We start from the raw sequence: 23,399 nt of genomic DNA, 5'->3' as shown, positions 1-23,399 counted from the left end.
TCATTGCCGATCAGGGCTTCTTCCCCTGCCCCCCCCCGCCCCCCACTTTGTAGTAACTTGTAAGAATCTCAACGAAATCAAATGAGATTAGTTGGCACCTGAAATGGTGCTCTTCATGGCAAATATCTATAAACGCCCTCTCCCCCCATTTCCAAGAAAAATGACAGGAAAAGCAAAAGCAACAAAAGGGATAATAGAGAGGGGGGATAGGGAGAGAGGTGTCCAGATTGAACTGAGGTTTAGAGAGGAGCCTGGGGCTCAGGTGGTGGGAGCAATGGGCATGTAGCTAAAAGGAACGGAACCTGAAAGCCCTCACTATAAATAAGCAGATGGGCAGCGCTGGCCTGCAAGCCCCATGCCAGACGTTAGAGTATTCTTCTCCTGAGCTCTGGGTGGGGGGGACCTGCTGCCCACCCCCAGCCCCCCACCCCAGGGTATCTGGACTCACGGTCCCCCTTTTGTGTTTCTCACTAGAACCTCTGGTTTGCCAACCCCGGGGGCAGCAACAGCATGCCAAGCCGCACCCACAGCTCCGTGCAGAGGACCCGCTCGCTGCCCGTGCACACTTCCCCCCAGAACATGCTGATGTTCCAGCAGCCAGGTAGGGCCCGGAGCCCGCTCTCTCGCTCTGCTCTCCCCTGACACACCGGCGAGGCCAGGACGCCAAAATAGATGCCCCGGTGAACCCAGCTGTAAAGTGCTTAGCCTCGACTGTCACCACGCATTCTTGCAAGCTTATAGAAGCCTTTCTTTTTTTAAACTGTGCCTTGCCAGCATGAATAGCGGCTGGTTGGCTGGAAGCCAGCGCGAGGAGCCCCACAGTCGTTGCAATCTGACGGGGATATTTTTGATACTAGTCATATTTCTAGGTTGATTAAAGCAGAGATACCACTGGAGGGCTTGGCGGGGGGATGGGAAGGGTTCCATGTGCCATGGGGGCGGGCGGTGTAGAGAGTAAGACAGATAAAGAGAAGGCTTGGCAGCGCTGATGCTGAGGGACCCCTCCCCAACCCCGGTTTGGGAGTGCCTTGCAAACATGACCGCTGGACCGGCCATCTTTCCTGCACTTGGTCAAAGAGCATCTTGGTGCAACTCAGGTCCATTTCACCTTTCACCTTGCCCCTGAAACAGGCAGCCAGAATTATGTACAATCAGCAGATACTCGTACCCTTTCTCTATGCAGACAGGGACCTTAGACTCCACAGAGAATGCAAAGCCACACAAACAGTCACTGCACCTACCTAGATGCCCCCCACAGGTGGGCAAACCCAACGTGCACCTGCAGGAAATGCCCAGCCTGGGCAGTAGATGCGCTCGCTCTGGGCATAAGTCCTCCAGGAGGTTAGGAGGGGCAAGGTCGCTGTGGCCTTGGGTGGGCAAGGAAACATCTTGGAGTTGGGGCTGAGCTTCAGGGGACAGAGGGTGAGGAGGTGGAAAGAGGAAGGCAGCACCGCAGGCCGAAGGGGAGCAAGCTTCAGTGGTACTGAGGGCCACAGTGTGTCCCAGAAGCCATTGCTGGGCTGAAGTAGCAGAGGGTTGACCAAGGGAGCTGGGAACATGGTGCCTGGTGGTGGGGACTCTAAATCCAAGGCCATGAGCTCGGAGCCCAGCTGCGCTCAGGGGGGTACCTGTGGAAGGTTTTGAGCAGGGGGTCAGGCAAGAGTGTGCATGGACTGTGACGGGGAGGCAGGCTGTGGGTGGGGAGGCCACTGAGGAGGAGGAGGGGAAGGTGAAGGGGGAGAAGGGGGAGGAGGAGAAGTAAGAGGAGGAGGAGGAGGAGGAGTGGAGCTGCCATGGGGTGAGGTGTGCCAGGAAAGGAAGGGGCGTCCACAAGGTCCGGATGCCTGTGTACAGTTGCTTCTTGGCTTCTAGAATGCTCCGTATTTGTGCGCTTTGGTTTTAAAGCTCCTTTTCTCCGTTTTGATACTTGCAGCTATTTTTCTTCCCAGGCAGAAATACTGGATACAATTCGGGGGTTGTGCATGTTACCCCTGGGTTGTCCAGTCCCAGCCTCTGCTACCATGCATAATTGTGGGTAATCCACTCTCAGTGACAGAGAATCTGGGCACGAGGAGGTCTGTGACCTTAAGCAAACATCCCACGGCCAGGCCCAGACAAGGACTCACCCTCCAGAGACAGGGCCTCGGAGGTGGGCCAGGCGCTGGGTCTCCTGTGCAGGTGGGGCTTTCCCCTCCGCTGCGCATCCTGGTTCGCTAGGCGGGCATCTAGGGGTGGTGGACAGGGGGGACTACAGTCAGTATTCTCTCAGGGCCGAAGGAGTCAGGGAGGCAGAAGGTGGCTGTAATAGTGAAGACAAAAGGGAACAGAGACATGTGACCAACCCAAAATTAAATACTCAGAGAGCCGCGTCACAGGACAACATAGTAGTTTCTTCCTGGCCGGCGATGGCTTCAGAGCACCCGTTTTAAACCCTCTGGGCAAATCTTGGAGACTGCAATGCATTCTAAAGGAGCTTTTATTTATTCTGTTAACTTAAAATGATTCATTGAAATCATGGAAGACTTTACATAGCTCCCAAGAATATAGTAAAGGCTGGGGGCTAGAACCAGCACCAAGTTGAGCATCAACTAGTCAGTTGCCTCGCTCAGATGTGCAAGAGGCTCCCCTCTCTTCTGGACCCAGAGTCTGGCCCCTTGGCAGCCAGTCAGGGTGGTTTTCACCTTATTCCCACACACGCAATTTCTAGACGCTTCCTGGGACGAGCCAGGAGAGTCACGGGGGATGGTTGCCTCTCGCTGCCTCGGGATGAGTAGGAAACACGAATCGAGGGGACGAGGTCTCATGGACTCACCCCGGAGGGACTTGAGCTCAGAACACGCATGGCGCCCCGTGAGAGCGCTCAGGGTCCTCGCAGAGGCACGGCGTTTGCCCAACTGCAAAACTCGTTTGGAAATGGCTTGCAGAACGGTGCCCTATCTTGGAAGCAGCTCGATTCCTGTTGACCCAGCTCAGCCACTCTTGGGGTCCAGCCCTGGAGCAACACTGGGAAGCTGAGGCTCCCGACACTTGGAGTGGCCGGAGAGAGAAAGGACAGAGGGCGGCAGCAGCAGGCCTCCAAGGACAAGCTTGGCAGAGGGTCGGCTGGCAGCCCCAGTGAGATCTCGTTCTTCCCTTGCACAAAACCATGTGCACACGACCCCTGGTGCTGGGCCACCAGATGTGAGATGGATACGGATGCCTTCCGTGGCAGCATTTCCCGGGAACATACCCGTTCCCATCATCTTCCCCTCTGCACCAACTCACGCTTGCTCTTCTCCCACCATTAGACTGCTGCACGTCTGGGAGCCGTCACCGTTCATTTCCCCCTTCGTGTGAGTGAGTTTCCCAGTTCCTTTCAGAGAGCTGCCTTCGAGAGAGTGAGGGAAGGGAGAGGGCATGCGAGCCCTGGGTGCATGAGGGGAAGGCAGGGGCTGCCATGCAGAGGCAGAGGCCAGAACAAGGGCCCCCTTAAATAATAAACATTTGCCCTCTGCCTTCTAGTAAGTAGGCCAACGGCCCTGCTCAGGGAGGTTGGTGAGTTGAGTCCGTTCTATCACAGCCAAGAACCCAGCTGGGCCCGTGCCCCCCTGTGTCTAAGAGTCACATGCAAAGAGGACCAACTTGCGGCAAGATGGGACAATATTACTGTCTTGCACCATATTCCACTCATCAGTTTTTGGTGAAACTGTGGGTCCCGGAGGATTTCCACAACACTTCCTCCGCAGGTTTAGGAGTGAAGCCACCAGAGAAAAGCCTCAGCCACCATCACAGACTCGGCGTGCGACTCATTCATTACTCATGTTCTCCCCTCCCCCACCAAGACTCTCGGTGATCACCAGTCTGCCTGCCACCCTGACCCCGTTTCCTGCCCACACTGCTCTCTTTGCCTTGTGTTACTATCCTCCCCTTTTTTTCTTGGTTCCGGCTTTGTCTCCCTCTCTTCCTTACCTGCCCCCCCCCCCATCCCCCATCACAGCAATCTAGGTCCCACTTCCCGTCCTCTGTCCCTTCCTCACCAGACTGTCTTTCCTGAGTTCTCTCCAGCCCTTGGCCCTGCTTCTCACTTCACCAGACTTTCAAAGCCTTTCAGCAGAGGAGCCTCAGATGTCACTGGCAAAGTGGGATCCTAAAGGTTTCCTTCCTAAAATGCCAACCTGTCTCTTACTCTGAAGTCCTGAAGCCATCGGCCTCCTGCCTCAGCCTCGATGCCTTGAGAGAGATGCGCAATTGTACCCTGGGTGCCACAGGCATGAAACTCAGCAGGACTGCCCTGTGGTTGCCGAGGGAAAGCCACCTGGGCCACCCAAGTGAAAAGTCCCAAGTCAGCCTAGGCCCTGGGCATCTGAGAGCTAGGAGCCGCACTGACTCCTGGAACGGTCTGATGGTGAGGGAAGAATTTCCGATGCACAGAGGTGGCATCTGAGCCGAAGAGACAGCAGAGGACTCAGGTGCAGAGTCCTTCCTTTTTGCCTTCTAGGAGACTAGAAACCGCATCTGCCTGGTCCATCACAGCTGGGGGCCCAGGATCACTGCGATGAGTCCGTAGGGACAGCAGGAGCCATGGCAAGAGTTGGCTGGTGGTTACTCTGGGCCTGTGGAGCAGGAGCTGCCCGGATGCTCCTCTAAGGTTCTGAGAGCTCCATCCACCCACCCACCCACCCACACGTGGCTGAGGGCTCCTAGCCTGCGACGGAGGCTGGTACCCACCTGTCTTATATGTGCAAAGAGATGCCGCAGATCTGTTTTTATCAAATACCCAATTAAGAAGTCACACTATTAGGAAACTCGGGAATATGAACATATGTGTTTCTCCCAAGACTTGGAGCTTTTCAGAGCCATTCTCAGAATGGAGGGGGTCAAGACTCCCCGGCGCGCCAGCGGGAGGAGCTGGAGGAGGAAGAGCAAGCACGCCCACTCTCCGCCTAAAAGAGCAGCCACGGAGGTTTGGAGATTCTGGAGCGTAGAGCCCTGCACTTCTCAGCCCCCTTTTTGGAACACGCAATCCCAGGCTTGGAAAATGTCATTTTGCTGCGTTGTTGGCAAGAAATCCTGCAGCTGAGACACTTCTCTCCAAATGTCGAGCATCTTTATTTATCCAAATCTCTCCACAGTGTTTGTTTAAAGGGAAGTGCTAGAGAGTAAACTAAATTTTACAATGAGCATATGGATGGCTATAATTGCTGAGGGTGGTTTTTTTTTTCATATTTGCTAACTGGCTATATATAAAACTGTGTTTCTCTTTTAGAGATTTCACACCCTGAAGGCTGCTAATTTTTGCATGCATATGATTTTCACATGAATGGATGGAAATACTAACATACTCTCCCCCCTGGATTGTCTAAGTGCCCCAGCCCCACTTTGAGAGCAGCCAGCGAAGGGGGCGGGGGAGACCCTTGCATTTTCCCCTCTCAGTTCCCCTGGAAGCCCCATTGGCCTCCTGATCTGGCACAGAAGTTCCACCGATGCTGGCACTTGTGTCAGAAAGAACCCTCTCTGCTCCCCAGTGCTTTCTGCATCGGTCCGTTCTGCCAGCCTTCTCTTTGAGAAGTTTACGTAACGGACATGACATCTGCCTCTGAATGAGCTGGTCATGGGGAACCCAGATTGCAAAGGGTATTTAAATGTACAGCCAACCAAGGAAAACAAATACGTACTTTGGTTTAGCTGTTGGTTTCAACTTCCCATCCCACCAAACCACCAACGCATTTGTAATCCCTGGCCCAGGCCCTGAGCGCCCCCTGGTGGAGATGTGAAGGAGCAAGGACATGGCCTTAAGTTTGGGACACGGGCGGGATCTTTATGGGGAGAAGAGCTAAGGCCCCAAGAAGAGAACAGCTTCCCAGGGTCAGGTGTGGAGGCAACAGCAGTGCTGAGACTCCCCAGGCACAGAACACCCTCCCCAGCTGATGTTTCTCCTGCCTCCCTGCTCTAGGACTTGAGGTCTTAGCTGTCAGAATTGCTGTGTCTTGCTCCATTTCTGATCCCTCAGTGGGCCGGGGTATTATGGGAGATTCCGAGGACGATGAAAGCATCGTCGCTGTCTGCAAGGCACTTCCAAGCTAGTCAAGGACGTTCAGGAGCTCCACAGGATCGGGCCGGGGAGGGGCTGACCGCAAGGGCCCCCAGTAGGAGCGAGGAGGAAGGCCCCAGGGTCTGGAGCCTGGGGAGACAGGGAGGGTCTGCCGAGCAGACACCTCAGCACAAGGCTGTGTTGGCAGGGAGAGTGCGGGCTCTGGGTTCAGTCCCATGTGGGTTCCTGGCCCAGCTCTGTGTCCGCTGGCTAACCTCGGCGGGCCACTCAGCTTCGCGGAGCCCCACCTGGGAACCTGGCGCCTGGCGCAGGCTCAGGCGCAGAAGAGGTGCTTTCCACACTGTGGTTCCCATTTCCTGCTGCTCAGAAGGAAGCAGACATGCGCCTGCTGGGCCTGGGGTAGGCACGGGGAGCAGAGCCACGTCCCGTTCCAATGAAGCGAACTTTCAACTGGGGAGGCAGCAGATAAATGCATATGTCAGGTGCTGGGCCATCTATGCAGTGAAGGAAAGCAGAAGAAAGGGATGGGGCCGAGAAGGCCTGTTCACATACAATGAACAGAAGGTCCTTTCTGAGGAGACAGTAGAGCAGGAGACCACATGGCAGGGAGAGGGAGAGCCATGGAGACATCCAGGCCCAACATTCTGGGCAGAGGGAACAGCAGTGCAAAGGCCCTGGGGCCGAGGAGGACCTGGGGTAGACTGGAGGAGGAGAGAGTGTACCAGGGCAGGAGCTAACAAGGAGCCAGACTGTGTGGGGCCTGCAGGCCATGGCAGGGGTTGGGTTGCCTCTGACGGGAAGGCGCTAGCTGGTTCTGAGCAGAGGACTGACGGACTATGACTCTGAGCAGCTATTCTTAGTCACCACTTTTCTTCCAGCCGCCCACATTCACAGTGGACTCAGGGAGTGTGACCTCGGAGGTTGGTTGAACCCGAGTGTAACCTGGCCTCCGTGCTGGCCCCGACAGTCCCCCCAGGTCCTCCCAGGGAGGCCCAGCAGACCCTCACCCTGGCAGGTGGAGCCAGGGGCACTGTGCACACTTTCTCTTTGTTCTTAGAACCCCCGTCACCAACATAACCCTTTGCCCCCTGCAGAATTCCAGCTTCCCGTGACTGAACCTGACATCAACAACAGGCTGGAGTCCTTGTGCCTCAGTATGACCGAGCACGCCCTGGGAGGTGAGTGTCCTCCTGGTGTTTCTCGTGCCCGGGAGAGCCACTGGCCATGTGCTCTCTGCACTCTGGCAGTCAGCTGGGGGGATGGGAAGAGCACAAGAAGGGGAAGGCAGGGGACCGGAGAGAGGGGGCCTCAGGGGCTACTGGACTGTCATCAAGCCACCCCACACCCACTGGCCCACGTGCCCGCTCGTCCTCCTTTTTTGGGAGGTGAGTCAGGAGGACCTGGAGCCGAGCCCGGCCCCCTTTCCCAGAGGCTCGCCCCCTCCACCCACCCCTCCAGTGTGCAAGGGAGTCCCACCACAGGTCATCCCAGCCCAACGCAGGGAGCACGTGTCTTCGAGTGGGAACATGCCCACAGCACGGCATTCTTTCCTCCTCGGCACTAGATTCCCCAGCCTGGTCCAAGCATATCCCAACGTGCTCTAAAACCAGGATTTTTGAGACAGAAATCCCTGCTTGTTTTTATATCCAAATGGCTCCACAATGCCTGGCGCCCCAGCAGGCCGAGGTGTCCTTCGCAGTGAGATGGGGCCATCTAGTCGGATGTGCCTGTGGTGGGCAGGGCTGTGGCCGAGAAGAGCTCCCAGAAGCAGCGGGTCCTCCCTTCATCTGTTTGAAACCCTGCGTTGTCACCACAGCCCCGGGAGGACTCCGTGCCCTCCTGGTACTAACCGGGTGCCTTTCTCCAGCCGGGACTCGCCGCCAGCCCCGGACGTTTGGCAGGCAAAGGAGAGCCGTCCGCTCCTTCCTGCCAGCGTCCGGGGCGGCTCTGAGTCATGGAGATCCAGGGAGGCCTCCTGTGACCCTTCCCTTTGGCCTCGGTCTGGGTGCACTCACCCACCCCAGAGGCGGGCCAGCAGCACACCTGGGCCAACATTTGTGTGTCTGGCAGTGGGGGTGGGGGGGGGTGGGGGCGGTAGGCGAGGGGCGGGGAGTGGGGGGAAGCTCCATCAGCTACTCCGGAAAGCGTTGTCCTTCTGCCCAGGGATTTTTGAATTTTAGTCTCTGCACACCCAGCCTTACCCTGAAACCAAATGAGGCAGATTAAACTGCTCTGCACGGAGCAGAGCAGAGGGTGTGTGTGTGGCTGTCCACAGCCGGGGGAAGTGTCCGGTCAGTGCCGGAGGGAGGGGACCCAAGGCCTCTGGGGCACAGCTCCTCCTGCGACCTCCCCGGGTGCCGGGAGCTCCACGTGCACACACTGCTCTCTCCCTTGGCCATTCGGATCCTGGAAGCTGCGCAGCCTCCTTGGTCCATCCCTGGTACCTCAGGGATGAGGCCCCCGCCCCCACTTCTCCAGCTCACGGAGGAGACAGGGTCAGACCACACCAGTAGCCCCTAATGAGTAAAGAGAAACCACCTCAAGTCCATCAGCAGATGGATATGGATGAACAAAATGTGGTATAACCATACGGTTCAGCCTTAAAGAGAATGAAGTACTGACACAGGCTGCGACCTGGGGGGGCAGGGCGGGGCGGGGGGGGGGGGGCGGCAGACATGCGCTAAGTGAAAGGAGCCACACAGAACAGGATTCCACACGTGAACTGATGACATGTCCAGAGCAGGCACGTCTATAGGGACAGAAAGGACAGGCTGTGGTGGTCAGGGGCTGCCGGGAGGGGGGAGTGGGTGCCGGAGTTGTTCTTGGGACGACGAAAATATTCTGGAATTAGATGGTGGTGATGGCTGCACAGTTCTGTGAATATACTTAAAACCGCTGAACTGTACACTTTAACAGGATGAAATTTGTGGCATGTGAATCATATCTCAATTTTTCTCATAAAGGGAACCCCCATAGACCCTGAGTCATCAGGCCACTGCGGGCGGCCAGGGCTCCCTCCCACCTGCCGGTGGCTGGGGTGCCCGGAGGACGGGAGGGGGGGGAGGGGGCTCTCCCTGCCTCTGAGCCAGCAAGGAGACTGGCCTTTTCCCCCAGGGCTGGATATTTATCAGATAATTGGCATATTGGAAGCTCTTACCCAACTGCTAAGGACTAACATTATCATCATTAGTAACAAGAATGCCGAATGCTCTTTATTAAAGGGAGGCTTTTATTCAAAAGGCTTCATTTTTCAGCCCATTCTTCTGTTGTTGTTCTTTTACAGAAAACCTTTCTGAACGGATGTGTTTTTGCTAATGTTTTCATCTGATTAATCTCCTAAGCTTTTTTATTGCTGTGTTTCTTCTCGGTAATCCTCTGGTGGGAAGCCTCATAAGCAGCTTCCCCGAGCAGGGAATGCAAATTACGTTCCGGGTGGCCCAGCTGGGCACAGTGGCCAAGTGCCCTCCTGCTAGGGCAGCACCTCTCTGCCCGCCCACCCCTTCCAGGTGCCAGGGAAGGGGACCTTGCTGGGGACAGAATGGCGATGGGTTAAGTCATTTTACAGGAAGACGAATAACCAGGGAGAGGAAAGCAAACGAGGAGGTTCCCCTGCTCGCGCCTCCGGAAAGGCGAGATGTTCAGGCTCCTGGGGCACCGCGTCCCCGGATGGCCTGGCCGTTGTGTGCAGCCGGTCCATGGCCCGGGCCTTGGGAGCCATCCTTCTGTGCTGATGTCTCCGCTCTCTGTCTCCTCCCCCACTGCTGCCCTCCTGGTGCCAGTCTTACCCCGCTTTTCTCTTTGGCGCTCTCTATTCCTCTCCTCTGTTCCCTCCCCCAAGCCCCTCCAGTGTAGCCCCCCCCCCCCCCCCCCCCCCCCCCCCCCCCCCCCCCCCCCCCCCCGCGCAGGAAACCCTGGGTGGGTGGGTTCTGTCGTTTGTGAGTCTCCAGGTAAGGCTTAATTACTCTGGCTGTTTGGGGCTTGCCCCTGCCTGGTGGCCCAGGTTTCAGGAAGTCTCAGTGCCCAGCCTGGTTGTTATTTTCTAACTGCGGAGGGTTTCTATGGGCAACCAGTACAAAATCGAGGTTCCTCCCAGCAGAATGGAGTCTGCAGTGAAGTGTACCATAGAGAGGAATGCCCAGTCCCTCCCATGTGCCGGGGTTCCTGCTTCCCCCATGACCCCTGCCCTTCCCATCACCGTCTCTCCTGGCTCCGTCCTGGGTCTTACAGCCCCACACCTAGCTGGCAGGGAGGGAGATTTGCACAAGTTAGGAAATGGCTCCACTTTCTCAACGTGCCGTTCTGCCTTTTATTCAAAATATGTCGTCCCTACTGTAAACGCTATGATGGTGGCATGTGAATAGCACCCCCTGGAGTTGTGCAAGGCACATTTGCACAGCGGTGAATGGTGAGTCTGGACTTGCCTGTTGGTTCTTTCCCTGCAGATGAAAACCGTCACCTTTGGGTAGATGAGGTTTATGGCTAGAATTCCTGAAAATGTGACTGGGGGTTGGGTAGTTGAGATTTCCAGGTTTCCAGCTCCCACTCCCACAACTGTGAAGGGCTGGCAGTAATGAGTGGGCCAGAGAGCCCTGGCAGGAGTGTGCACTGCGGATGAGGGAGTGACCAATACACCCCCACCCCACGCACGCATATGTGTGCGCGCACACCCTCCTGTTCTCCCCATCACCAGTTCCCACTGCAGAGCCACCGCGGGAGGTGCAGGTAGACACCCACAGAGCGTGGGGAGAGGTTATGGGTGGTAAGTTCACATCTGAGGGCCTCTAGGATTGGCGATCTGATACCACAGATAACCTTAGGGGTCATCTGCTTCCCTCATTTAAAAACACTCCAAATTTTGTATAGAATTTACACACACACACACACACACACACACGTCCAAGTAAAACTGGGGAAATCTACATAAGATGGGCAAACTGTGTCAAAATCTTGGTGGTGATAATGGACTAAAGCTTTGCAAAATAATACCATTGGGGAAACCTGGTACTATTTCTTACACCCGTATGTGAGCTGACAGTGATCACAATCAAAATTTCAATTAAGAAATCTTTCTCTTCCAAGTCCCTGCTGGTGAGACACCGGCCAGGCACCGCCATGCGGGGCCCAAGAGACCCCTCAGTGGCCTCAGGACGCCTCCCCACCACGTAGGTCCTCCAGCTGTCCCTGAAGCATCCTGCCCTCCCCTCACACCTGAGTCCCTGCCCAGGGCATCTAGAGGCTCCATCTGGTAGGCCAGGTTTGCGATATCTAGGCTGAGACCGGGACACGTCTGCTGGCGTTTGGATATAAGCAAAACCAGGCAGGCACCCTGCATCCCCTTCCTCCCTCCACCCCCGTGGCCTTCAGGTCGTGGTTGCTGAGCACAGCCATTGGTACCCCCCTGTGCTGGCTAGCCATTGCCCCTCTCTCTGCTCGCTGATAAGCCCTCATTGGCTCCAGCATGGACCATTGTAGGCGCCTCTTCACTGGTGGTCCTGCCACCAGCCTTGCCAGGAAAACCATTCTAAAATCAGACCTGGCAGCTCCCCTGCTTATAGTTCCCTAACCCCTGACGTCCAAGCTCCCGTTCATAGTACCAGACCCTAGCGGTCTGGTTCCGGGCACTCTCCTACAATCTGTGTGTAAGCGGGAAGCCAGGAAGGGGTCAGGCGGCCCTGGGCCCTTCTGCCATCTGTCCACTCACGGCTTCTCAACTCTGGCGCACACACCCCCCCACTTTATAGCCCGCAACCAGACACGGCACATCCTGGCGGCCTCGACACTGTCCGTCTTCCACAGGCTCCGCTGTGCCCGGTGCCCACCACACCTAACCGTGGTGTCTGCCCCTGGTCTGATTCTTGAGACAGAATCTGAGTCAGTTTGGGTCCGATGCGTCCCCCAGGTCTGCTCAGCTGTGACCAGGGCTCAGAGTCACGGCCGCCTCATTCCCAGTCATTCAGCAGAGCCTCGGGATGGGAGGGAGAGGCTCCCAGAGAGAGTGATGTGAGTGAGGTCCACCTGCAGGTCATTGCAGGCCGTGCCTGACTGTGGCTCCTCTCCGGCCACTCCTCCGTCCCCGTCCTTCACCCCAAACCCCCAGCCTGCCCGCAGCTCACCGTTTGATGGCCGTCATCATGCCTATAGGTGAGCTGTGTGCCCTCCCCAACTCATCCTCTCCGGCTGCTCCTCTCTCCTCCTGCAGCAGCATCCACGGAAGTCCTGTTGTATCTCTGGGAAACGTCCCTGGTTTCTAAGGGTGACTTAACACTGCGCCTCCCATGTTTCTGCCGTGCCTGGTACACACTGCATTGCAGCACTTGCCACTCATACACCACAGTGGGCTTACATGAATGAGTTGGGACTAGGATGTGAGCACCGGGACGGCGAGGGTTGGGTCTCTGCGTCTTGGCTGCCAGCTCAGTATGGTTACCGGCCAAATAGCTCCTTCCCAGCTGGTGAATGGGTGGGTGTGGAAGGACTGAGTGACTGAGTGAATGAGTGTAGCCCTGATCTGTCCTCAGAGACTAAGAGGCCCGACCTGCGTGGTGTGGGACCAGGTGGCTGATGGGAACTGCTTTGCTCACGGTGCCCACTGTGTGCTCTCTCTCCAGACGGGGTGGACCGGACCTCCACAATCTAAAGCTGAAGATGGGGGAGACCGCGCTGGCCGTGAAATCGACTGCTGCGGGTCCAGTGTCAGCCATCGTCGGGCTGCACGGAATCCTCCGGGATCCTTCGCAGCCCTCCCCTGGTCCCTCTCCCACTTTGATTTTGTGAGAGCGTAGGTCATCCTTGTAAACATATCAGTAGACCTGGGAGTGGTTATTCTGTCATTTGTGTGTGTCCTGGGGTGGCTTGGTGGGGGCGGGTGGGGGTGGGGGTCTCTAGGGGAACGTGGGACTGGGGGGTGGGGGGAGGTGGAGGGAATGCAAGTGGCTTCCTGGATGGAAAGGGAGGGGGAAGAGAGTCCTGCCTTGAAAGAGAGAAGAGAGACCCAGGAGGGAGGCCGGAGCCCAGCCCTGAGAGCCGCTCTGGGGGCCGGCCGCACCGCCTGGCCCTGGGAGGAAGTCACGGCTGCGTGTGACCAAAGCAAGACGGCGCTCGCTCTTCTGTCCCCCATTGGACTTCCCTGAAGCCCCCGCTTGGGATCGAGCCACCGGAGAGGGCCACCTGGCAACGGGGGCAAGAAGGGAGAGCTTCCCTCCAGCGAAATTTCAGAGAAACTTTGATTTGTGTGTTGTTTACATAACAGTTCTAAAGGGTACATGACGTGGAAAGCCTTCGGATGGAACTTCTCTTCGTGCTGTGGTTTTTGTGAAGGGTCTGTTGTATGGATTCATTCCCCTCTGTTTTTATACCAGCAGCAGGGTTGTCTTTTCTGATGGCTCTGCTCCCGGGAGGCCGGAGTGGTCCGCTGTCTCGGTGGGCGGGGAGCGTGAATGTGGGTTTGAAGGCCAAGGTGTGCTGACCTGGGCCCCGCGCTCGCTTGGGGGTGCGGGGTGGGGAGCCCTCAAGGAGGGGTTTGCGGGCCACCCAGGGGTTTTGAAAGGTCCTGAGGCCCTTTCTCTGTTGGACTTGCTCTCACCCGAGACCGCTCCCTGCCCAACCACAGGCTCTCAGCCCGTCACTGGCTGCACACACAGGTGGGACGAGTGCCCCTGGAGAGAAAAGGCAAGGATGGACATTGGTTTCCTTGCAAGAGGCCTTACTACCCAGATAATGAGCTCAAAACGCCGCTGCGTGGGTCCTCCCGGGACCCTGCGCCTGGGGCCGCCCCCTCTGAGCTGGTTCTCTGCGGAGAGGGAGGAGGAGGCCCCGGCCAGCAGCCGTGGGAACGGTCAGTCCGCAAGTGGCAGAGGGAGCGGAGGCAGGTGTAGGGCCGGCCGCCCACCGTCCCGGGTGGGCAGTGAGAGGCATGGGAAAGGGAACTGTGTGATGGAACCGGCGCTCCGTCCGCAGGGTGTTCATGAGGGGTTTGCTGTGTGTGGGCTGATTTCCCCTCCACACAGAAGGGAGAGAGAGCCACTCTTTACCTGGCGAGAGATTAACAGACACGCTGCCACGGAGTAATAGCTCTGTGTCTTAAGGGCAAGAAAGACTCCGACGCGATGGAGGGTGTCAGAGGGAATGGGAGAGGACTGTGCTGTGCGCTGGGAGACGGGCTGTGTGAGTGATGGAGTGAACGCTCAGCCGGAGGCGAGACGGGGGAGAGGGTATGAGGTCTGTTTAGTAAATGGGTGAATCTGGTGCCTTTTTTTCTTTTTTCTTTTTTTTAAGTGAAGTCGGTCAAAATTGAAAAGATCAGACCATGAAAATTGCTGCACTTGTTCATGGTTATTGAAAAGAAAACAGTTAATGAAATAAACACCGATGTCAAAGGCCTTAATGAAATCCAAAAAACTTCCTTTCACCTTCAAGATTAAAAATGTGCAGGCGTGAGTGGCCTTGGAGGTTGTGATGAGGTTTTTCCAGTCCCTTTAAGGTCTAAAAGGGTGAGGGCATCTTAACTGTAGAGAGCCTTTCGCAAGCCAGCGAAGGCTGGAACCTACAAAATCATGTGGAGAGAGAGAGAGACAGAGAGAGAGAGAGAGAGAGAGGGAGAGAGAGAGGGAGAGCTCTCTTTGGGTGGCACATTCTAAAGACGCAAATCTATGTGCAGAAAGAGGCGGCATTTTTTAGTTGATTTTTTTTTTAACCAAGTGCCATTAACATTCATCCTCCACATCCCTTTTCTAAATAAGCCTAGTGTTATTTGAGGAATGTGTTGGGATGGACGATCACATGTAAGGCAGGAAAAATAGGCTAAAAATGTTGAAGGCCAAAGGTAGGACGAGATGGTTTGCGGAAGTGGTTTTTGGATGCTAAGGATGTTAAAGAGGAGAAAAGCGACAGCACCACGCATCTCGTGGAGAAATAAGAAGCATTCAAATCTGTGCAGAACACATGCACAGAGACGGCGGTGGTTCAGAAACCAGATTGTGAATACAATCACACTAGCATGACTCCTTTAAAAGGAAGACCTTAAACGTATTTGCAAATCTGAATTTCTATTTATTCCTTCACTGAATATAGAAACAATGGTTATCTGATTATTAGAGATATTATTTTGGATATGTTACTTATTAACTTGCTATGGCTGGTAACCATGATAAAGTCTGTTATTAATAACAACATATTCTTTTTTTTAAAAAAAAAAAAGAGAAGAAAAGCTTATTTTTATTGACTGTGTATAGATTTATCTACTTAGTTGTGTTTTTGCTCTTAGTGTTTTAATTTTTTTTTTTTAAGTTGAGTGTTCTGATCAGTTTTAGGAGCCTAGCCCCACTTCGTTTCGAGTCCTGTGTTGACTGCAGGTATACAGCTCAATTTAAAAATCCTAAAGCAAAAGAATTTTATTTATAAAAGAGTCAAACAGTTGCATGCGTGAGGCTGTGACGTCGGATGTTTAGTACTAACGCGGCAGTGCCTTTTTTTGTATCTACCCATTGACCCACAGATGCGACTGTTTTATATTAATAGTAAACATTAAAGATCTCCGAGTAAAATCTATTTCCCATGTTTCCCCCCACTTGTTCTGATTTAAGCAGTGTGTGTGTGTGTGTGTGTGTGTGTGGCATCTCTACACTGTCCCAGGGACAGTGACGTTCTACAATATTGTTATCATGTATGATGTTTTACTGGTGCTTTTTATTCATAGTGGTTTCTTAACAGAAACGATAGGAAGACACACATGAACTGTGTACAAGAAATGAAACATTGCTGCTGATACGTCGTCGTTTCCACATGCTTTTTGAGTTTCACTTTCTAACTGAGGGCCAGCAAGCAAACTAGACCTTGCTGGGTCTGCCTGCAGAAGGCAGCTGTTTGCACCGAGCTCTCCAGTCCTGGGGATCGATGGTCCCTTTTGGGTACTCAGGAGGGAGCGACAGCTGGGCCCCTGCCTCCCACTCGTTTGAAGAGACACTGAGGGAAACGCGGTTTTCTTTTGAGGTGTCATTGGTTGCCTTTTACGGGATGGGAGGCTTCTCCGGGTCTTCTGTCCTTCTGCACCTCTTGTAGCTAGTGCCAGGGCAAGGTGTGCAGGCGTGCACGCCCAGCTAGCGTGAGGGTCTCACCCAGAGCCCGGGCTGCGCCGGGCTGGGTGCACAGGCCTGCGACCAGAAGGGCAGTGAGGGGAGGACAGCCGGCCCCGGTCTCGCTGGCCCTCTTGGAGATGCCCGCGGCAGGCCCTCCAGCTTGGGTGCCAAGGAGCAGCCCGGCCCGGGCGCTCGGCGTGCCTGTTACAAGGAGGACCTGCAGAGGATAATTTGCACATGGGGCTGTGATAACACTAGTGTTGATTTTTTTTTTTTTTACAAGTCATCTGAGATGTTTGCAAAGTGAGTTTTATTATTATTTCTTTTGTAATTCCTTTATCTTTACTTAAAGGTGAATGTGTATTCCTCTGGGAGGAATAGGAAGAAAACAGGAATGTTAATAGTGTCCAACAGAAGACTTCCTCCCTTATTAATATATAACCCTCATGTATTTATGCCTAATGTAAGCTGACTTTTAAAAAGCTTTCTTCTGTTGCATGCCCCATGCAGGCATCTCTATTGTGCATGCATGCCTTTCGTCCTGTTTTCCTGTATAAAGTTAGTGAACAAAGAACTATTTTTGCCTAGTTCATGTTGCCAAGCAATGCATATTTTTAAAATTTGTCATATATGGAAATAGCATGTTTGTTACATGTAAAAGCTTTACTGATACACAGATATACTAATGTTTGGAGATGCTGTTCTTTGCAAGTGTACAGTTTTCAAATGTTGTTACCAGTGAAACACCCTTGTGGTTTAAACTTGCTACAATGTATTTATTACTCATTTCCTCCCATGTAACTAAGAATCATGGCTATATTTCATATCAACGTTATATTGAAAGTGAAGGGAAATGATTAATACAAGGTTTTGTAACACTGGTGTGTGTGAGTGTCATTTTTTTCCTTTTTGTCAATATGATCGATTAGAAAACAAGAACTGATTCTTAGAAATAAGCCAGCAAGGAAGAATGGGCATGACATCCCTGTAAACTATTCCCACCAGACCGTTCTACGCAAACAATGTCTTCATCTATGAACTGCTTTTTTTTTTTAAGCAGTTTTATGCAGTTTGATCTGCGCCCAAAGTAGCCAATAAATGCATCGCCTGACCAAGGGGCATGTGTCTAAATAGAAACTCTAACCCTGTAGATAAGCTGTCGCCAACTGGCGATCCGTGGACCACTGGTGGTCCGTGAGGTCCGAAAGGATGGTGACCGCTGCTGTAGATGGTATTGTTTATAACTTGCTCTCCACCCTGAATGCCTTTGAAATCACATTTTACTCTTTACTAATTAAAGGAACAGCAGCCTCCTGGGAGCCTTGGGGTTTGAACTACAGTACACACAGTGTAAATCTCATTTTAATACTTCTAATCCCACTTTGATATATAAAATATATTAATATAAATTCTAAATAATGTTGGCTAAGCATATGGCTAAAGAGACTAACCTGGGTTTGAAATTTGGCTCCAGCATTCTCTGGCTGTGTGATGTTAGGCTAGGTACTTAACCTCTCTGAGCCTTGAGTTTGGTTTTTTACCTATTTTTACTCAAGGTTTATATAAGTAAATCTCTAATCCAAATAATAATAATAATAATAATAATAATAATAATAATGTTAAAGACAAGAGAAAACAGAGGCTATAGAGGTTATTGCCACCAAAACCTAGTAGCCCAAGATTTCTCTGAGGCAACCACAGCTTGACATTGGGACAATGACTGCGGGGCAACTCCCTGCTCCTCAGCTCAAGCTACTCAGGAGACATGTGAAATTCAAAATGCTCCCTAGAAACACAGAGAAATGCCTGAGACATGAAATGAAATTCTTCCTAAAGTTAAATTCGTATAACCCAAATGAGCTGTATATCTGAGTGTATGACTTAGAGTATTTTAAAGGAAGGAGGGAGCAGAGTGGACAAGAGAAAAGTCCGGCCTCGCTGTGGACATGTGTGGAATGAGGGTAAGTGGGAGAGTGAAGGAGAGGGAACATACAGGGCTCAGCGTGGTGCCTGGGACGGGGCAGGTTAGCAATATTGATCCACAAGCTGCAGCTCCTTCCCAGCGAGCTTTGTAACAGAACGTTCAATGCTGGAGACAAAGCTGCTCGCCTTGGTAAAGGTTTCAGGACTCCCCCTAACAGTCCTTTCCTGCCCCAAACAGATCAAATGTCATCATTAAATGGATGATGGACACCTGTGTCGCTTGCTGGCTTGGGAGAGGCTGCGATGGCCTTGAGCCAGGAGTCCAGATGGGTGCTCTCCATCCGCACGCTCCGCCCTAAGGAAACAGTGGAGAATCGAAACTCGTGAGCGCACCTTGGCTTGGTGCCTTCAGCAGCCGCGAGTGACATCTACTGCGGCCTGGGCTCCCACTTAGCCCAAGACCCACTGTCCCAGGGTTTGAGGGGAGGGTTTGGGGGCAGTGAACATCTTCCCCATGGCCAGAACCTGATCCTTGAGGAAGCTGTGGAGCAGCCGGGGTGGGGCTGGCCCACCCGGAGGCACAGCGCGGCCCAGACTTTGACCCTTGCCCCTGGCCCCTTTCCCCTGGGCTGTGCTAGCATGTCACACTCCAGCACCGACCTCCCGGGTACCGTCCCCCGGCTTCTACAGGCACTTCCGCTTTCTGTCCTCCATCCACCCATCTCAGCCCTTGAGAGCCACCTCCTCTGGGCCCGGCCGCCTCTGGGTCCTCAACAGGAGGTGGGATGCCCGGCTCACTCTGCTTCTCACTCCCTCTGGGAGTCCCACCTGTGGAGGTGGCTGTTTATTTCCAACCCACACAGTTCAAGTTTCTGTAAAATACAATAAAAGTAAAAGAAAAATTGTAAGATCCCGATATTGTACTAGAGTCAATGGACAAAATTACTCTGTCAAGTTGCTATCAAGTTCTAACTCCCTGAGCCGTGGGGTTAGCCCGAACAATCACCTGGGAGACTGCCCTCAGGATGAGACAGTGAAAACCCTGACGCCAACTGTGGTACATTTACACCCTGGAATACTAGGCAGCAGTAAAACAGAAGGATCTTGTAGCCTTTGAGACAGCATGGGGCGCTGGAGGGTAGTATGCTAAGTGAAATAAGCCAGTCAGAGAAAGACAAGTATCACATGATCTCACTCATATGTGGCATCTAATGAACAAAATAGATCCAGAGAATAGAACAATGAACAGACTGATGAATTTCAGAGGGAAGGTGGCAGGGCAGGGGGTGGGAGGGATGAACTAGAGCACTTATATGCATACTAGAGGCCCGGTGCACGAAATTTGTGCACTGGGGGGGGGGGGGGGGGCGGCAGTCCCCTCAGCTCAGCCTGCAACCTCTTGCAGTCCAGGAGCCCTTGGGGGACATCCGACTGACAGCTTAGGCCCGCTCAGTCAGACATCCTTAGTGCTGCTGCCGTGGAGAGAGAGGCTTCCGCCACCACCGCTGTGCTTGCCAGCCGTGAGCCTGGCTTCTGGCTGAGCAGCACTCCCTCTGTTGGAGTGCACTGACCACCAGGGGGCAGCTCCTGCATTGAGTGTCTGCCCCTGGTGGTCAGTGCACATCATAGCGACTGGTCATTCTGCCGTTCAGTTGATTTGCATATTAGCCTTTTATTATATAGGATATGCATGGTCCATGGACACAGACAAGAGTGTGGCAAAGGCTTGGGAGTGGTGGGTTCAGGGAGGAGGGGGTCAATAATGGGAGGGAAAAACAAAGTGGACACCTGTAATGCTTTCAACAATAAAGATAAATTTAAAAATAAAGAAAAAGAAAAAAACAAAAACTCTGACACCAACATTTTCCTCATCCAGGCAGGCGGTGCCTACAGTGCACAGGGAAGTGACTGTCTGCTCTGAGCAATGCCCACAAATTGGCCCAACAATGGAGAGTGCTTTGTTCACTTACCATTTATCTATATATATAAAGCCTAAATGACTGTCCGACCAGTAGCTATGATGTGCAATGACCATCAGGGGGCAGATGCTCCAACCGGTAGCTATGACACACACTGACCACCAGGGGGCAGACGCTCAACGCAGGAAGTGCCGAACGACAGCAACTTTGCAGAGTGCCCTCTCATACTCCAGGACCTCATTGGAGAATGTCAGACTGCCGGGTTCAACCTGATCCCCACAGGCCAGGCCGAGGGACCCCACCTGCTGGAGGGACCCTGCTCACTCTGCAGACGCCCTTTGAGCCCTGGCACCGCCCCAGGTGTGGCCAGCCTGGGGAGAGACCACAGGAGGTTGGCTCCAGGGCGTGTCTGGCCCATCTCGCCCAGTCCCACCCCACTGGCCACCTTCTAATTAATTTCCTTTCAATGTGCATGAATCTGTGCACAGGGCCTCTAGTAAGAGGAAAGAGTTGGGAAAGGGTACATGTTGGAAGGGAAGGAAGAGGAGGGTCCAGAAGATACTGGGACAGGGTTGGGAGGTGAGAGCCCAAACCTAATGTCCACAGCAATCCTGAGCCCGTGGTCTTCCCCCTCCCTCCTCCCAGCTCCGGGCCCAGAAGGACAGAGAATAGAGGGTGTCCTCTGGGTGTGTGTCTGTCTATACACTTGGGACACAGGCACTGAAGTAGGAAATGGGGGTGCCTGGGAAAATAGGAAACTGGCAAAACTGAAGCCTGCCTTCGGGGTTACTACTGAGGAGCATCCCGGGAGCGGACGATGGCTCATCTTGTCCTCCTGGCGGCACCCTGGCTCGGGGCTCCATCCCACCAGCCTTACCCCCGCCCCCCCCCCCCCCCACCACCGCTTCTCCCCCTGGTGCCAGACACTGAGTCCTCTGTGATGTAAACCTGGGAATTCTGTGTCTGAGAATTTCCTCCACGGAATATTTTTTCACTCTTAAGTGGTTTCTACTTCAATTTTTAAAGCCAGCGGAGAAACATTTGGCAACTTTATAAAGCTCAGACTTTATAACAAGACAGCTTTGTGTTTATGCTTGACTCAGAGCGCATGTTTTTAAATAGTGTGTTCCACAGTTTTTTGAGGTTTTATTTTTTTTTAAGTCCAATCCAGGAGAAACAACATCGGAGCTTTGGTGAGTGAGGCCCCAGCAGCCCTGCGGACACTGGAGGCAGCTGAGGGGTCCCAGGTGCAGCCGCTGTGGGACCGCAGGCGGGGCTGGTGTCCCCGTGTGCACCAGTGTCCTCCGAGATACTCCAGCGCCCCTGTCCTCAGATTCTAACGGGCTCCCAGTGAAATCGGATGAGCCTTCAAACGCCCCCCCCCCCCCCCCCCCCCCCCCCCGCCCCTGGTCAAACCTGCCCAGTCGGACCTCACCACCTTGCTTTCTCTAGGGCTTCTCCCTGGTCTGTTCCCTGGGAAAAGGCTAAGCATGCACTTCCCCTCCCTGTACCGACTGAGTCCCTCTGGCGTTGACCCAGGACCCCATCCCTCATCCATGGAATCTGGACAAAGACAGCAAATTGCGGGTGAGAGGAATAAACTGCCTACTCCACACATCATTTCTCTCAGCCTTCGCCAAGCTGGGGAGACACACCCTTCCTGCTTTCTTCATTCCTGGGCTTGGGGTCTGGATTGCTTCCCCTCCTCCCCTCCTCCCCTCCTCCCCTTCTCCCCTACTCCTTTCTGCTGTCCTCCCACAGAGTCCCGCTCCCCTCACCTGCAGCTCCCCCGTCTGTCCAGGTGTGCTTCTAGGGTGTTCAGATCCACCATCTCCCAGCAAAGACAAGGGCAGGCCCCAGGTTCGGGGTCTTCCTCCTCCAGCAGGACTTCCTGGGAACTGGGGGCTGGCCAGCCCCACTTCTGAGACAGAGGCTGTCTTCCACACAAGCTCCTTCTGGGAACGGTAGGTGAGGTCCAGGTACGGGGAGGTCTCTTCCCCTGTGCGCACCTGAGGGAAGGGGAGGGGGCGCAGAGGGATCCACTCAGTCTCAGCCTGAATGGCCTGAGCCCAGGGGACAGGTGTCCACAGAGGGCAGGAGAGAACAGGGACAGGCGGGCTCCTCTCCCCAGAGCCAAGCCGCCTGCCGGGTCCCTCCAAGAAAGGGAGCAGCATGGAGGACAAGCAGGAGCTTGGAGAGGGCTGGGGGCGGGGGGTGGGGGGGGAGGGGTGGGGGGGGTCGGAGTGTCTGGATTTGGGGCGTGAGAAGCATGTGAGTGTGAGGAATTGGAGTGAGTACAGGACTGGGGTGGAGAGTGCAGGGAGTGGGCAGGAGTGGGGTCAGGGTTGGGGTGGATGGAAGCAGCCGCAGGGTCACAAAGGATGCCATCCCAGGACCACAGCTGCCCGAGCCGGCCAGCAACAGGATCAGATGTGAGGCTTTTGGATGTGTGACACACAAGGGCGAAATGTCCCCTTCCTGGCCCATGACCCAGTGCCCAGTGCCCCGCCCTGGACATTTTCAGGGTTAGTTTCTGGTGTTCCCATCAAGAGATATTTTATACATTTACAAACTCTAATACTAGTATATTTTCACCCTTTTTCTACACAAAAGAGCACAGTAGGCACATTGCTATTCGGCGTGTGTGTGTGTGTGTGTGTGTGTGTGATGACAATTTTGGAAACTATTCTGCATTGTTGCCTCATATTTTTGGGTGGCTACGCAGTGCCCCACTCTGTGGATTAACGTGACTTCTTTTTAAAAAAATATATTTCTTTATTGATTTCAGAGAGGAAGAGAGCAGGAGAGAGAGATAGAAACATCAATGATGAGAGAGAATCATTGATCAGCTGCCTCCTGCACAACCCCTACTTCAGATCAAGCCCACAACCCAGGCATGTGCCCTTGGGTGGAATTGAACCTGGGACCCTTCTGTCTGCAGGCTGACGCTGTATCCACCGAGCCACGCCGGCTAGGGCTAACGTGATTTCTGAACCAGCCCCTTATTGCTGGGCCTCAGGTGGCCTGGATTCTTTCTATCACAAACAAGGCCCCGGTGAAATGAGTTGCACGTGGGTGGTTTCACATGCGTGCAAGGGTGCCCACAGCGGGACAGCAGGGTTGCTGGAGTAAAGGGTAGTCTATCAGTCAGCGTTCTCCAGAGAAACACCATGAACTAAACACACACAGGTGAGCAAAAGTAGGTTTACCGTTGTCTATGGACATGCAGGTTATGATTATCACACAGCTTTATTAGCTCAAAAGAATGTCACAAGCCGAAACCGGTTTGGCTCAGTGGATAGAGCGTCGGCCTGCGGACTGGGGGGTCCCGGGTTCGATTCCGGTCAGGGGCATGTACCTGGGTTGCGGGCACATCCCCGGTGGGAGATGTGCAGGAGGCAGCTGATTGATGTTTCTCTCTCATCGATGTTTCTAACTCTCTATCTCTCTCCC

At 53.9% G+C, this 23,399-nt stretch overlaps 1 protein-coding gene across 4 annotated transcripts in view; it reads left to right on the top strand.

Moving 5' to 3' along the window:
- The window catches only part of SAMD4A (sterile alpha motif domain containing 4A), a 208,134-nt gene extending 195,250 nt beyond the window's left edge, over positions 1-12,884 (top strand). For all 4 annotated transcript variants that reach the window (XM_070419414.1, XM_070419402.1, XM_070419420.1 and 1 more), the window contains 3 exons: positions 475-601; positions 7,126-7,209; positions 12,640-12,884. In XM_070419414.1, coding sequence (XP_070275515.1) covers positions 475-601; positions 7,126-7,209; positions 12,640-12,668 — 240 coding nt within the window. In that variant the 3' untranslated portion in view covers positions 12,669-12,884. The remainder of the gene's footprint in view (positions 1-474; positions 602-7,125; positions 7,210-12,639) is intronic.
- The last annotated feature ends 10,515 nt before the right edge of the window (positions 12,885-23,399 follow it).

Source organism: Myotis yumanensis, unplaced genomic scaffold (genome assembly GCF_028538775.1).
Source record: "Myotis yumanensis isolate MYYU_CA2020_CCGP unplaced genomic scaffold, mMyoYum1.0.hap1 SCAF_1, whole genome shotgun sequence".
In the NCBI taxonomy this organism is placed as follows: Eukaryota; Metazoa; Chordata; class Mammalia; order Chiroptera; family Vespertilionidae; genus Myotis; species Myotis yumanensis.
This window is presented reverse-complemented; position numbering and strand designations above follow the sequence as displayed.